This window comes from Oxyura jamaicensis, chromosome 3 (assembly GCF_011077185.1).
Source record: "Oxyura jamaicensis isolate SHBP4307 breed ruddy duck chromosome 3, BPBGC_Ojam_1.0, whole genome shotgun sequence".
Lineage (NCBI taxonomy): Eukaryota > Metazoa > Chordata > Aves > Anseriformes > Anatidae > Oxyura > Oxyura jamaicensis.
The window spans coordinates 48695398-48711075 of record NC_048895.1 but is presented as its reverse complement, the minus strand read 5'-3'; the positions used below and the strand labels follow the sequence as shown (position 1 = coordinate 48711075).

General features: G+C 44.3%; 1 protein-coding gene across 4 annotated transcripts in view; it reads right to left on the bottom strand.

Moving 5' to 3' along the window:
- Positions 1-8128, bottom strand: part of UTRN (utrophin) — a 344112-nt gene extending 335984 nt beyond the window's left edge. For all 4 annotated transcript variants that reach the window (XR_004749455.1, XM_035321865.1, XM_035321866.1 and 1 more), the window contains exon 1: positions 8020-8128. Coding sequence is in view for 3 of the 4 variants with exons in the window: in XM_035321865.1 (XP_035177756.1) it covers positions 8020-8113 (94 nt within the window). In the remaining variant the exon portion in view is untranslated. The remainder of the gene's footprint in view (positions 1-8019) is intronic.
- Positions 8129-15678: the final 7550 nt, after the last annotated feature.

Below are 15678 nucleotides of genomic sequence, written 5' to 3'. Positions count from 1 at the left end.
CATTTGCGTCTTACTTGGAAAGAAACACGCCAAGTTTCATCTGTGCACTGGAGCTGAGCTGCTGCATTCAGCCTGGACAGCTGGCCTTAGTAGTTTCAAAAGGTAACTCCGCAGGTCGTAAGGTAACAAAGGGAACTGGAAAAGAAGTGTGGGCTCCTTGAACTCTGAGGACTCTGAACTGAACAATTTTATTCTGGGAAATCAAGGGGGGCCTGCAACACCCTTGCAGGCCGGCTTCCTGCCACCAGCCCTGGGCACCCAGCTGGGCCCACACGCGGCCCCCGCCTGCCCTGAGGCCTGGCTCGCCCACACCACCCCGAGGGGAGGGCCGGGTTCGGTGCGGCCGCCACTGATTCCCACACCGTATATTTAAATAAAATATTATTAAAACTTCTCAGAAAGTAGGTGTTAAGGACTCAATTTGCCACTGAAATGTAAGGAAGATGCAGTTCCAGGAGAGCTCTCACCTACCTAGAAGGCACACAGCTGTCGTCTGGTATGCCATCAGGCTGGGTGCCTGAACAGGATTTTGCTCCCTGTAACTATTACAGGCATGAGGAAAAACTGCTCTGGGGCCATGTCACAGCACAACGAGACTATAGCCAGGTGTCAAATCCAAGCCATGCTTACGTCCTTCACACCTGCAAGCCAAGCCATAACCCCTAAGAAGTGACAGCATGCTCTGCGGTGCAGGGGCTGTTCCTGACACAGCCCCAGCACAGGGCAGGCAACATGGCAGTGCGCCTGGGAAAGGTCTGTAAGAGAGGGTACACCGCAGGGCACAGAAAGGGGTGAGGAAAGTAGTGCTGGAAACAGCCCCAAGGACCCCAACGTCAGTGAAGGAGGCAGGAAGTGCTCCGGGCGCTGGAGCAGAAGTTCCCCTGCAGCCTGTATAGAAGAGCATGGTGGAGAAGGCTGTCCGCATGGGAGGGCCTCACACAGGACATGGTGGCCATTTGCTGAAGGCCTGCATCCCGTGGGAGGAATCCCAACTGGAGCAGGGGACAGTGTGAGGAACTGCTATGGACTGATGCACCCCAACATCGCCCTGGACTGCTCAGAGGGTAGAGAAGACAAGAGGGAAAGAGCGGAGCAAAGTTGAGCCTGGGAAGAAGTAGGGAGGTAGGGAGAGAGCATTTTACTTGTTGCTGTTTCTCATCATCCAACCCTATTTTAATCAGCAATGAATTAAATCAATTTTCCTCACGTCTACTTTGTCCACAATAGTAACTGTCAAGCCATCTCCTTGTCAATATTTCAACCCATAAGCTTCTCCATCTTTCTCTTCCACCAGTCTTGTTGAGGAGAGTGAGCAAAAGCACGGCAAGGTGGGTGCACAGCCGCTGGCCGAGGTCCACCCACAACAGGGTGGAACAAAGCCATTTTGCAGTTAATAAAGACAGCGTCAACTGCCGTAAGGCATCCTTGCTGCAATTTATACAGAAAAATGTTTCTCCATAGCTCAGGGAAGAATGTCAGATAAGACAGCATGACGGTTTACATGGCCATAAAATAATTTCAGCTCAACTCTTGAGGATACCACTCTTGAAGATGTTTTTATTGCTAAGGAAGTTAAAAAAGAAAAAAATGGATGTTCTACACACAAGAAAGTGCATTATGGTATTGCACACAGCCATTCATATAACTCATTTGATCCTAGCAATGAATTAAACAGTGCTGACTTCTGATATTCATCCATTGCCAAAGTGAAATATCACAGGATGACTATGTATCTTATTTGGCCAGCAATGTTTTGCTTTCTCTTTCAATTGCAAAACCGGTAAAAAAGACTTGGTTAAAACAATTACTCCCCCCCCCCCCCCAACCCTTTAAGTCACTGACAGATAAATTACTCAAAAGCTAAAGTATTTCTGATAGTATATTAGCACTGTATCTTTAAATGGGGATAACAGACTGATTATTTTCAAGAATATACCATTTGGCTACACTAAAGACAAAAATAAAACCACATCAGACTAACTGAAAATGTAAGAGGTGCAATGCAATTGGTTTAATCCTGCCTCGGTATTATCACTTGCAACTCTTGCTGCTAACATTAACTTTGGTATGATCAGCTCTGCCTAGAGGTCAAAAAAAAGCCTTGCTTCTCTATCTGTACAGAGCTTTTACTGCTTCTTTGCTACCACAAAGTACACTATCAAGAAGTCATCATTTGATGCTGACGTTCATCAGTAATATTCTCTCTTATTTCATAAACTGTCAAAGGAGCTTGGTCATTGTGAGAGACTCAAGGTTGCCAAACAAAAGGTTGAAGCACGTCCCCACAAGAAAGTTATCTGCATAACCCCCACTTGGAACTTTTTTTTTTAAGCTACTTTTTGTAGATTAGATAAGGAATGCTGACATGAGATTTTAAGAAAACAGATACTGGGGTGATGGTGAGGCATCAACTGACAGCATTTTCTGCTTGTCTTTTACAAAACACTAAGAATTCCAGAGCATAATCTTCAATCTTAATCTGTCATATGGAAGCTGAAGCTTAAAACATTCTTTCATTGAAAGGAAAACTACAGCAAAATTTAGTAGCAAATTATTTGGTCGAAAAATGTAAAGCAAAACCTACATTATAGAGAATCAGAGAAAAGAAAGTGAATGTTATTTAGTTACACTGATTAGCTTTCAGTTATTCAATTCCAGGTTTATATTTCAACTACTAAAAATATCAATCATATTTATTTGCTTTTTGGGTTATAAGTGGATAAGCAAAAACTTTTTTTTTTTTTTTAGAAAGTGGTATGCCTGACATAAATTTGACAAAAATCGACATAGACTGCCTCTATGAAAGATAAAATAGTTTCATCGGTCCTTTATTTAGGGGGATCTATTGTTCTACTTTCAGAAAATACGGACTTTATTATCTCTTGCTACCTTAAAAGCAGCAGTGGAAGTAAATATTTTCCTTATATATAAAAAGACTTTGGTCACACAGGCCAAGTAAATATTGATTTTACTATAGCTGAGCCTGGGGCAAGAAGTTGATTTCAGTAGTGTGCAAAGAGTTTTGTGAATTGCTTTAAAAATATTGTGTGTTGCAGCGCATTAAACCAGCTAAGAACCTTTTAAAACAATCTGAAGCTGAAAGTGATTGAGCTTACTTTTCCTGGACTAGAAATGTACATCTAAAAGAAAACAAAATAGACTATATGACAGGATTTGCTTCATTAACTCAAAAAAACTGTGATTCTCTTTCCACCTCAGGAAGGTAGTCTTGAAGTGAGTGTGAGGATAGACACACAACTCAGTTAATCCCACAGAAATGCTGGGCTTGGACCAGTCACCAACACAGAAGGAGACAGAATGGGACAGGACCTGCCTGATCATCATCACACGCTCTTTATGAAGTTAGTCTTGGTTAAAAAAAAAAAAAAAAAAAAAAAAAAAAAAAGGAAAATATTCCCCTTTCAAATAGTTTCCTAGAACAATGGGAAATACGTGCTCTTTTACTAAATGGCCACAGTTCCAGTATCTGCCCAGCCCACTTTTTATTCCAGGCATACAACACAATAAAGCATCTACATACTATAAATTCGCACTTCTCAGGTCCTAATTTCAAGTTCATCACACCCAGTGTAGTTAAGCAAGCCTGAACGGTGCTTTACATTAACAAAAAGGAGATACTCCATCAGTGCAGTACGAAAGCCACAATTAGTGAAAGACAGATCCAACCATGCTGCTGCCGTCTGAAGTGATACTGCGAGCTCTTTTACCTGCCAAATGCTACATAAAGCTATCAGTGATTGCTGCTGCATGCCAGCCTTGATCTGGGGGGACACGAGGGGAAAACTGTGGACCGCCACTCCATATCGCCCTGAACACGGCCACCACACCCACTGCTTCCAAGTTTTAGAAGAGAACTCTTTAACCATTTTCTTTGCTGCTCGTCTGAACGCTCAGATAAAAATTCATCTCCGCATGTAACAAGTGTCAAACGACAATGCCTCTCCTTCCCTTGTAAAACAAGCCCGCTTTTTATCCGCGGGAAGGATCAGCGAGGGAATTACTGCGACTCGCTTTCTCAGCCCCTCGCTCCACGATGATTACAATGCGCTCCACCCAGACGCCATACAAATTAGGTCACATAGCAGACCATATCCCTGCCAATTCCTGCCCTATTCATAAGGGACCAGAACAGGAAGCATATGGAGCCCTCCAGTTAAGGGTCAGAACATTTCAGTGAAAACATAAAAGTGAACCAACATCAGATTATTCACTAGCGAGAGGAACAGTTTCTCCATACGGCAAGAGTGAGTCACAGGCACTAACTGCATCCGACAATGCAAAGAGGCACGGACTACATCCAACAGCAAAAAAAGTCCCCTGCAGCTTACCAAAGTGACTGGGCTATAAGAAAGAAAACAAATATTTTCCACTTTTTTGGTATGCATGTGTACATAATTAAAATACATAGGAAGAGGAGAGCTAAGAAAAAAAAAATCCTTCAGAGCCTTAAAAACAGTTCATGTGAAGACTCAAAATGAGACTATGCAATATGAAAACTATCTGCTCTTGTGCATTTCATCTAAAACTACACTGTATTTCAAAGCACATTCATCATCACCTGCTGCCAAGAAATATACAGTTTCCATGTGTGCAAAAGCCAGAGTTGCTTTAAATAAAACAAATTTGAAACCGACCCTCCAGCATAGCTCTGCTAAGCAAAACAACCGGCCCAGGGCTTCACAACTGCTCACAGTAACATGCACAATACAGTAAATATTCTTGCTATTGTAACAGTTTACAGTCTCCTGATAAAAATCGTTTCAAGCTGTTATCAGTGCATGTATCTTGTGAGAACAGAAATTTCTTCCCACCTGAAAGGAAGCTTTTAACTTATACTCTAGTGTTCCTAGGATTTCCAAAGGGAGGCTATTGATCAAGAAGGGATACCCAAATGTTAACAAACTAAATGGACAATTAAACACGCACACACAGAAAACATTTAAACTAACTTTGCAAAACACCTCAGTTATGTCATTGCCATTATTTCCCATTGCTATAAAAAATAAAGGGGGAGGGAGGGGGGGGCTGCCCAGAACAGCTCACACAATAACATGTAAACTGATCTCTTTTACTTCTGTCGACAACAGTATGAAAAAGCTATCAGTAACAAAGGTCATTCAATTACTGCAGACTGCTCTATTGGCCTCGAGAGCTGGTACTTTATAGAAACAGTGCCAAAGGGCAGTGCATTTCCAGAAAGTTTCACATAACTTGCAACTTTTTCCTACCTTCTTCATATAGATAAGGAACCTCCCCACAAATGGAGGAGTGACAGTCATCTAGACAACGAGGCACTCGAGGCAGGAAGAAAAATTTTAAAAAGCATCACATGAAATGCAGCTACACTGCTAGGGTATGCATAGATAAATACAGATACAATTTTGCCCGCCAGTTTTTCTGGAACAGTTTCAGAGGTTCTCCTGGAAGAAGATAAGCACATTCCCATGGTGTGGAATAGTGATGAACAAGAGAGCCCAAATGCTTGACCAGGTGAAGAAAGTGAGAGCGCCCTTCTCTCAGTTCCTCCCCTCAGATGAAGATCCAGCATTGACCATGGGCAGGCACCACGCAGCCCACCAGTGCCACTGCACTCCCAGCACTGACCTGAGACCTTTCAAGGTTTTTAGGAGAGACTAGACCTTTATAAATAAGGATCTCCCACTACACAAACTAAACTAATATTTAGTACGCTTCAGGCCACAAACCAGATCTCCAACCTAACGTGCTCATTTTAAGTTTTCATTACAGGCTTTCCTGCACCATTCTCCAAAGCATTTAGTACAGTTTCACAAAAAAGACCCCACACAGGTTCAACAGTCCTTGGAGAAATCACAATCCTTTTTACCCACATCAGGTTGGAGGCAGGGGAGAAGGCTCCCCCTGCCCTTTCCCATGCTGTTCACACTCCAGAGGACAGAAGACTCTCACCTATTTAGGCTTCACCTGAACTAACACATTTACACTCACACACTTCACCAGATAAGAGCTTCAGCCTCCCTGCCACCAGCCCCACCAATTCTCACCCACCCATGTTTCTTACTGTTCAGGGAATCTACGGCATTTAAACAACAAACCAGCAAGACCAAGGCTGCACCTCTGCCAACACTACATCTACGAGCTAACAAATATCCCACTGCACCTTCTAGCCACAGAGCTGCACACAAGGTGCCTCCTAAACTTCAAGTCTCCTGTTATTTACATTCTGGACTTATGTGAACATTGATGAATGTGAAGAAGAAACAGTTACTGCTTAAATCTATTTCTACAACTGCTTTATTAATATTTTTGTCCTCTCTTAATTGGAGAAACGTTCCACCCTGCCCCGTGTTGAGATTTCACTTCTTACTTTCAGTTTTTCCTTTTCAAATTTTTACTTCCATGCCTCTCACCTTCTACCTTTTTTCAGATTTTTTTGCTCTCTTCTCTGTTCATTTTCAACTCAGTTGTCCAAAGACTCAAGTCTCTCAGTTGCTCCAAATACAGAGTGAAAAAAAGTTTGAGAATGAGCAGATGACTGAATTCAAGACCATCACTCTCCCAGAAAGCAGGTCTACAGTCCCACACTTCGTGGGAAGTTCAGAACATTACAGTATAGGGATTTTCTTTGAAAATAATCCCATTGTTTGACTGCAAATGTATTTTATTTATATTAAAGTATATTTTAATTACATATAAAGATATAATTGCAATATAGGAGTCATGACATACATGCTTTTAAAAACAGGGGGCTTTCAGCTCATAGGGAGGTACGCTGGCCTTAAACAGTCGCTAAGCACTGCCTGCTTGAGCATATAAAGCATGGGGACAAATGTGTAGCCACCTCTTAACTAGGAGTTTTACACAAGCCTAGCACACAAACATCACTCTGTCTTATCCACATACAAAAGTAATCAACCAAAGTTGTACCTCGTTAGCAGGCTGAATATATGCAGATTCTGAAGAACACCAGATCTCTCTAACCTGTAATGTAACAAGCTCTCCAGATTCACTGTCCAAAGGAACTCCACCCATGTTACAGAGTTTTCGCAACATTTTTTTCAGTTCTAGAAGTTCAGATTGGGCCACGAGAGAATAGCTCCTGATCTCAACCCAACTGGCATATATCCAAACGCATTTCATTGTTCTAACTGCAAGCACACGTAAGACCAGAGGGTCTCAGCCCATCGTTTTATTTATTTAAAATCAGCCATTCTGCTGCTATATCTTAAGACATTGGTTTTCTTGCTGTAGCCATAGTCAGACTCCAGCTTTTGTACAAATACACACACACACATCATGCCAAAATTCAAGTCAAATGAAATCGACCAATTTCCCTGTGGGTTGGTCAATTCCGTATCAGCAAAGTTCTGACAATTCAGATATCAGCTGCCATCTGTCAATTACTGCATCCAAAGAGCGTATTTCTCATTTCCCATTCTGCCTCAAAGCAGGATGGCAAAAAGAAAAAGAAAGGGAAACCACCAACTTCTTTTCCTCCTAAGCATCTCCCCCCAAAAAATACTCATCCTTGGATATGTCAAAGTTAAACTAAAAAAAATAGGGTTGAAGGAACTGTTATAAGTATGGAAGTCCCAGAAAACACAACAATCAGAGTTATAAGGAATAAAAATACCATTGAATACTAAAATCACCATAACATCAAGCAGGGGTATCAAGTCGTTCAATTAGAGAGAACTGCAGTAAGACCTACACCACAAAAGTTAGCATCTTACACGTGAAAGGGAACGTGCCAGAGCGTTACAAAGCAGGTCCTGCAGCAGTAGGTGTGGAGCAGGCACAGGTCTCACAGTGCTCACAGTGCCACAGAAACAAAACACACTGTCCAGAGTCTTCCCCTTGTACTGTTTCCTGCCATGCCTTTGACTACCTGCTCCTGTTAGATTCAGCAAACCTGAGCTAAACCAGTCAAAGTAGCTTGTAGAGAAGATAAGAACAGACCCTGCTGGCTGGATCCTTTCATCCATAGAGCTCAGAAAATACACTTAAACATGCACTCACCCAGCGGGGGATCACAGGTCTGTGTGTCAGTGTCCCGAGGCACGGCAACCTTGTACTTTTTCCACGCAACCTTCTTGGCTGTTTGAACACTCATGATCAAGCTCAGTCTTTGAAAAACAGGAAAGTGAAGATGGAGAGGAAGTGCACGCTAACACCCGCACCAGAACTGCATGCCGGGATTCGAGGGGGAGGGAAGCGTCGGTTTCCCTCAGAGGGTTTGACACATTCAGCCACACCGTGACTGAAACCATCCAGGAAACAAACCTTTCTAGAAGCCACGTATAAGCAAGTAACAAGTTTCAAGCAAATTACGATATTTCTCCTCAGAAATAGATGAACGCACCACTTAGCTATTCCTTATGAAAACAGAAGAACACTCGAGCTTTCAAGCACCGACAAGTCACATCCTATGTGCAGAAAACAGGAAAGAAGGTGGCAACTTTCCTTTTCTGTTCAAACCGTCTGGTCAAATGTACTTATTTTAAGAACCCTAAGTATTTTTAGTATTTGCTTTGCAAGAAGCATGCAATATGACCGTAACACTTTTTTCCCCCCACGTGCTTGACAAGACGTGAAACCAGAACCAGTCTGCAAGGTGCGCAGCCATGTCATTTAACGGTACTTCAAAAGATCACAGGAAAACTGTAATGCCAGATTTCAGCATTAAAAGTTCCACAAATAGCCTCCGTGTGGATGTAAGAATCACAAACTGTGACTAGGTATGCAGTTTCCCCTGTGCAGTAATACCGAATGAGACAGACCACAGCCTACCAGAGCAGGAGGTTAATAATAAAAGGCTGCGACAGCATCAGAGTTATTTTACAATGGGCCTTTAAACTGCGTTTACTGTCGGTACGGAAGGGGAATCTAATCCCTTGACCTTCAACATCCTGTTGTCAACTTGATAATCAGATGGAGAGGACTTTCCATTCTGCAGCTTTGAAAGACATGGGATTCCAAATTGTACATTTTGGGATATTAAGCGGTACGGAATTCCAACAGTCACAAAAGAGTAACGCAAGAGAAGGTTAAATATAGCACCCAAGTACGGGCGTTACGGTCAGGGAAGAGCTGTGCACAAAAGAACTGGTTTCAGCAGCAGAAGGACAAGTGCTATTTGACTCGCCTGTATTGGTATATTCTGCTGTGACGGCTGTTCTAATTGCAGCTTTTCTCTCTTCATTAGGATCCAGTTCACCATCACATACCTGAGAGACACTGCTGGAGGACAGGGGAGGAAAATATAAGTAAATAAATAAAATCGATATTTTTCTAAGTTTTCTGGGGGCAGGAATCAGTCTTACTTTGTTTAGTGGGGTGGGTGGGGTTGCTCCCTTCCCCCCTCCAATTTTAAGAATTCCTCAAAGTTGAAGACTGAAAAATGCACACAAGAAGAGTTTTGTTTCCATGAACAAAGACAATCACATATTCATGGGGCTAAATGAGACTTTTGTATCCCAACATTTCTGTGGACCATACAAGCAAGAGCAACGTGAAAAGGTAATAAAGTTTTAAAACTAGAATTCCTATTTTTGAAACAAAACAAAGATGATTTTGCTATAGCAAATACAAATCTAAGCCTTACTGTAGAAAGCACTTTAAAAGCACAAGAAAGAAGACATCAGCAATTCCACCAAGCACATGATGCCAATGAGCAGGCAGCTATCCACACATGCCAGAATTATTACCAACATCCCCTCAACTCTGTTTTTCAGGTCCTGATGAGACTGGTCTGCAATCCCTAGGAGAGCCCTCCTGTTAATCCCATACCTCATCTCACCTACTGCAGACAGGCCCTGCCTCCTCCTCTCAGGCGAGGCCCCTACCAAATCAAGACCTTCCCCATCAGCCACTTGCCAAGACAGAAGGGTAGGCACGAGTTCCAGGAGTTGGCTATTGTCACAACACTGAGGCTTCCCACTCCTCAGTAAAGGTGTGCAGCCAGCCAGGGCTGTGAGACCAGCACCATCTCAGAGCCTCCATCCCTCCACCAGCCTCAACATTAAGGTACTAGAGGGGCTGAGGGAAGCCATCGATTCACCAGAGAGCTTCCAAAGAATTTATACTCCAGAGCTTTGCCTGCCACTGCAAGATACATACCACGTGTTAGAGAAGTTGCTTTAATCTAACAGCAAGTTTTATTCCAAAAATCCAACATTCCAATACGAAGATACACTGGGACTATTTATTACCTTTAAAAAGGTATTGTGGGAGGAAGGGGGAATGGTGTTTTTTTCCTTCATTTAAAAAAAAAAAATGTCTTGCTTATGTGGAGATAAGTTCTGATGTGAAAATAACGTTACAAAGAAGTTAGCTTTAGGACAGCTTTTTTCTTGTAAGCTGAATTTTAAAACATGAGGTTATGGCTTCTGCCAACGGCTGAAGTATTGGGTGTGAAATCGATGCATTAACCACAAGAGGTGATAAGCAAGAAAGAAATGGGAGCTTTGGGGGAAAGTAATCTTAGAAGAAGCAAAAAGAGGTTTTGTTTTTTTTTTTTTGTTTTCCTAAACAAACTCAAGAGTTCAACACACACACACACTCTCTCCATAAAACACTTCATTCATTAGGAGATGGTCTATTCCTACTACTACTGCATTCAATAGGCCATTTATTTAGCAGCTCTCTGCCTAGAGTATGTGCTCTTTTTTATTCACTCTGGTGTTGACAGCAGTAATCGAATTTTGTACATACCACCGACTCTATTATAGTTCAACAGCAGCTGGCTGTCTGCCTAGTCTTCTTATCGTCATGCAAGATAAAAAAGACAGCCAAACAGACCAGCTGAAACTACAGTATGAAGCAAAAAGCAGAGTCAAGCCTAAACAAAAGTCTAGTAAGGAGAAATCACATGCTTTTATGCCTACCTGTGTATTACAAGTCATGGGAGAGAAATAAGCCAAGGCTCAACACAAGACAAGTTAACTTGAACAGTTTTCAGAACTGCAGCTTAGACGGCAGCTCGGGCCTTGCAGAAGAAAAGGCCTGAATGTCACATGTCATACATGAAGTACTACACATCAATAGCTCAGTCTATGCAGCAGGAAAGCAGAAGAGAGAAAGCACAGAGGTGGGAAAAGAAGGGGGGGGGGGATTTCATCAGTTCCATCAGTTCATTTGAGGGTGAGCTCAGAAATACCCCAAGCCCCTTCTCCATGCCACCCCAGCACAAAGTCAGCACCAGATTCAAAGTGAAATTAAAGTTCACAGTTGCATGCAATAATTGGAGCAGAGGACAACATCCTTTAATTACAAATATCCCCCGTAAGCAATACAGTTGTCTAGAATGAGATTGGTTTCCATTTCTTCCTTGCCATCTGGTTCTGGGGAACCTTCCAAAGAGCCCTGAATGCCTTGACTTGGAGAAGAGGAAATTGGCTTTGTTTTCACTGCCTCCCTCCTCCCAGCTTTGTTCCAAGCAGGGCCTGGTTAACACTTGTCTGAACTTCCACCCTTCCAGACAAATCTGCAAGAAAAGGCTGGTTTTATGGAGGAGGTAAAGAGGAAAAAAACTGAGAGGATTTCTTATGGGGTAGAACAAGAAAATACAGAGAAGGAAGGTGAAGGAGGAACTCTGCCGCTAGTGAGCCAAGAGCTTTTCTCCTTCCTAGAGACAGAGCACGCTTCTGCAGGGTTTCTGAGCTACCTCTCCAGCCCTACCCCTCCTGACACTGCTATAATGAGCTTCTAGTTGAGCGTTTCTCATACTGTGTGACAGTAACACCCCATAATTTCGTTCAGGATGTTTTATTTCACCACAACATGACAGACTTTTTTTCCACTGGCCTGACAAACATGTTTTCAATTAGCAGACCACCCAACGCTGGATCTTCAGCAAGTGAGTAAGAGAGCTTAGAGGACAATGCTAAAGAGAAGAATGCTGAAAAGGCAATGACAGGAACTTAAACAGAAAACAATGTTTTGAGTGCATTTTGATGGAAACTGGTAATTAGTTTAACCTCTAGTCCCAGGAAGCCCACAGCAACAGCAACATCAGGTGGATAACCAAGAGTGCTTAGCATCTCAGTTGCAGCCCCTTTTGCACAGCAGGTTCATGGCACCATAAAGCACTCTGCTGAACGTCGAGTTTGCAGCACAGGAACTAGAACTGGCCTCACTACTGTGGAAAAGGAACTTGGTTTTGAGTATTACAGCTGAGAAAGCACCATGGTAAAGATAATGTGCTGATACCATCGTGGCACTCACACGGACAGCTCCAACACCAAACACTTCCAGCACACAGTGTTTTAGTAATATTGGGCTTGACACATGGTGCCCTTGTGAAATAGCACTCATGTGGCTGCTGCAACTCACCAGCCGGCTCATCCCGCAGAAGGAAACACCAGGAATTATAGATAAGTGTGACATCCACAATTTTAGTTACTCTTATCTGGGGGAGGGCAGGCGGCACGGCGGGAAGTGTCCTTTAGTCTCTTGTACAGATAGTAAAGGGAACGTTTCAAATGTAAACTTGGTTAAATATCTGGAGCACAGTCTGCAGGACGTGCTGGTTACACTGCAGTCGTACCTGGGAAACCCAACCAGCACCACCCTTCCAGAAAGCACCCTGAGCCTCCTCTGCTCCCAGCAGCACCAGAGGAGCTGGAGCAGGTCCAACACGAGGCACAGCTGCCTGCCGCGTTTTCCTTCTCATTTCAAACACTGAGCACTCCTGAACAAAGGCTTCTGCCCACTTGTAGGCAACTTTATAAAACAAATCCTGATCGATCCCAGACAGACACATGGCTTGGTGCTTGTACACTGGGGCACGATGTGTATTTCAGCAGGAGCCCGGTGCCTGCTGGCCACAGGCACGGGACAGCATCTCGTTTTGTAAATGCCAGTTCCCGCCTCCGAGAACAGAAACATCTCAAAACTTTCTTCTGAATTTCATAGGGATTTTTCAATAGAAAGCATCTTTTGATACATTGTTTTCCATTTAGAAAACGTGGGCTGGAAGAATGACAAACCTGCAAGATTTCATTCTTAACCGCAGTTCCGTGGGTTGATCTCCTTTTGAGCAGGCTCCATAGGTACCCATTCTGGTCCACAGCAGTTAAGTGTGGTTGTGATAAGACATGCTGGCCCAGGTGCACACCAGTATGGAGAACACTCACAGAACAGTCCCATCAGCAGCGTAACATTAAACAAGAGTACTCCAAAGCCTACAGGCATGTGCATGGCTAAAAGCACTAGAAGCAACGTACATGTACCCCCCCCACACACAACACGCGTCCATACACACTCTGAGCAGCGACAGACCTTGCTAAGCCAGGAGGAGCAGCCATCCCACTCCTTTCAGCGTTCAGAGGCATTTGGATAACACCCTCAATAATGTGCTTTAACCTGTGGGTAGCTCTGAGGTGGGCTAGGTGGTATTTGAAGGTCCCTTCCAACTGAACTATTCCCTAAATACGGCCAAGCTCTCCCCAGAAAAAGCAGATCTAAGGTGCTGGATTTCACCCTGGGGCAGGCAGAGGGCACAGGAGGAAGCCTGGGGAGCACTTCTGGAGCACGTGCAAGCCTGTGGCCCTCTGCTTGTCAAAGCACCCTCAGCTAAGGAAGCCACTACCAGCTAATGCTGCCTTTAGCCTGAAAGCAAAGCCACGCTGCCCAACCTCCTGCTGCTGGGGATGAAGGAGGGAAGATGATCAGTCTTAAACTTATCACAAGCACACTTCCACAGCAGTACAGTCGGAGTGATGGTTGAGGGGATGGTGGTTAGCAAGTGCCACAAGTAGCTGCAGCATCAAGCATCTAGAAGGTGGATTTTATTTTTGTGCCCTGCAATGACACTTGGGTGATCAAATAGCACCCTGCGAGACATTAACTCTTCAGCTGTACGAGTCAGAGCACACAATATTTATTTTTCTATTGCCACTGAACTACCAGAGGAATACATGTTTATTATCAATCTTTTTAGAATTAGCATTACATTTCTCCCACCCAAACGGTCTACTTCCCTCCCCGCGTGCAACAATGGATTTTATTCATCCTTTTCCAAAAAGAAAAGCCACACAGGGCAAAGGGAAGGACAGCATCTCACAGAGCTGTTCTGTCTCTGAGGCAACCACTGCTCAAGTACTTCAGACTTCCCACAGGGACCAGGCTTGTTTGGGAAGTTGTGTTACCCAGGAAAAGGAGGATCCACAGAAATGCGGGAAGCCACTTGGAGCCCCCAGCCCTCCCAGCCCATCGCTGAACAGCAGGAGCGTTGTAGAGAGCTCCCTGAACCAAACAGGGTAAGAGTCAGTAAGAAACCATCAGAGGCACCTCAGGACTAAGCAAAAAGACATCCGCTCACTGCAGTTATATGGGTGAGTGCAGGCAGCTCAGGGACAGCCCTCCTCCAAGCAGCTTCTTGTCCATTAGCACACTTTGACAAACTCATGAGAAGTTTGGCTCGTTTATGCTTACTAGACTTAGTCTTTTCCATCATTTTTCATTGCAATTGCAGAGAAGAGAGATAACATTGGCACACAAACACATCTCTGGATGAGCCCTCCTCTCTCCAGAAGAGGAAACCGTCTCCTGCCAAGGGTCCCATGAAAGCATCCCTCCTCCTCCCGGAATAACACTGCCGTTATCTGAGTAAATAAACAAACAGAGCAACTGCATGCCTCCTTGGCTCAGGGCAGGCAGGCTGCACGGGGTGCACAGGAGCCAGCACAGCTACGCTGCACACAGTGAGGCTTTCCTTTCCTGAGAGACTCCTTTACCACAAAAAACACACCACCACACACAAATCGTGTGCTCCAGCTCAATCTTCTGTAAATCCTCCAGCTGACTGCAAAACTTAATATATCTCTTGCTAATGTGTCCCCATGATGCTCAGTAATAAACAAAACCGAACGGCTTCTCTGGAGGTTGCTGTACACACAAAGTCACGGGCAGAGATCTGACAGCGGTGAGGACAGACATGCACCCCTTCCAAACACAGTGCTCTGCCTCAAGCCCCATGGCCTGTGCTCCCGAGCATCCAGGGACCGTCCCGTCCCGCACGCCAGCTGGGGAGCTACGTGACAGCCGGGCCAGCAGACACCCCTCCTAGCTCCACACCACACAAACTGCGCCGAGAGCAGAAACGTGGTGGGAGGAGGACTGGGCAGGGGCAGGCAGCTAAGGGACAATAAGGGACTCCATTCTGCAAGCCAACAAAAGGCTGCGTGTTCCCATCCTCGCTTGTTTTCAAGAGTTACCAGCAAGCCCTCTGTGCATATCCTTTGCAAGCTTCTGTCAGGTCAGATGGAAAACAACAGGCTCAGCTATTCGAGCTCAAGTCTGTGGAGGAGTAATTACCAAAGCTTCACTGGACAGAAGGATTGCATTTTTTATTCTCCACATGCCACCACCCACTAAGAAATCATAATAAAATTCGCAGAAACCTTGTAAGCAAAGCCAGCACTGCCACACAGGAGTTAGCCTGCAATCGCTAAAACCCATCCCAAAAGCTCCACCTGTACCTCTCACGAGGACAGTGATGCTTGGACGCTGCTACTGCTGTCACCAGTATGGTTTTTGTCATCAGCACGACCAAGCGTTACTTGAACTTAAAGCTTACATCACATGCAAACCTTGAGATACTGCCACAGGTACCGTAAGCTCCAGGAAGTCCTCCTGTGCAAGTCCTGCACATCACATGTTCCCGAGCCTGACAAG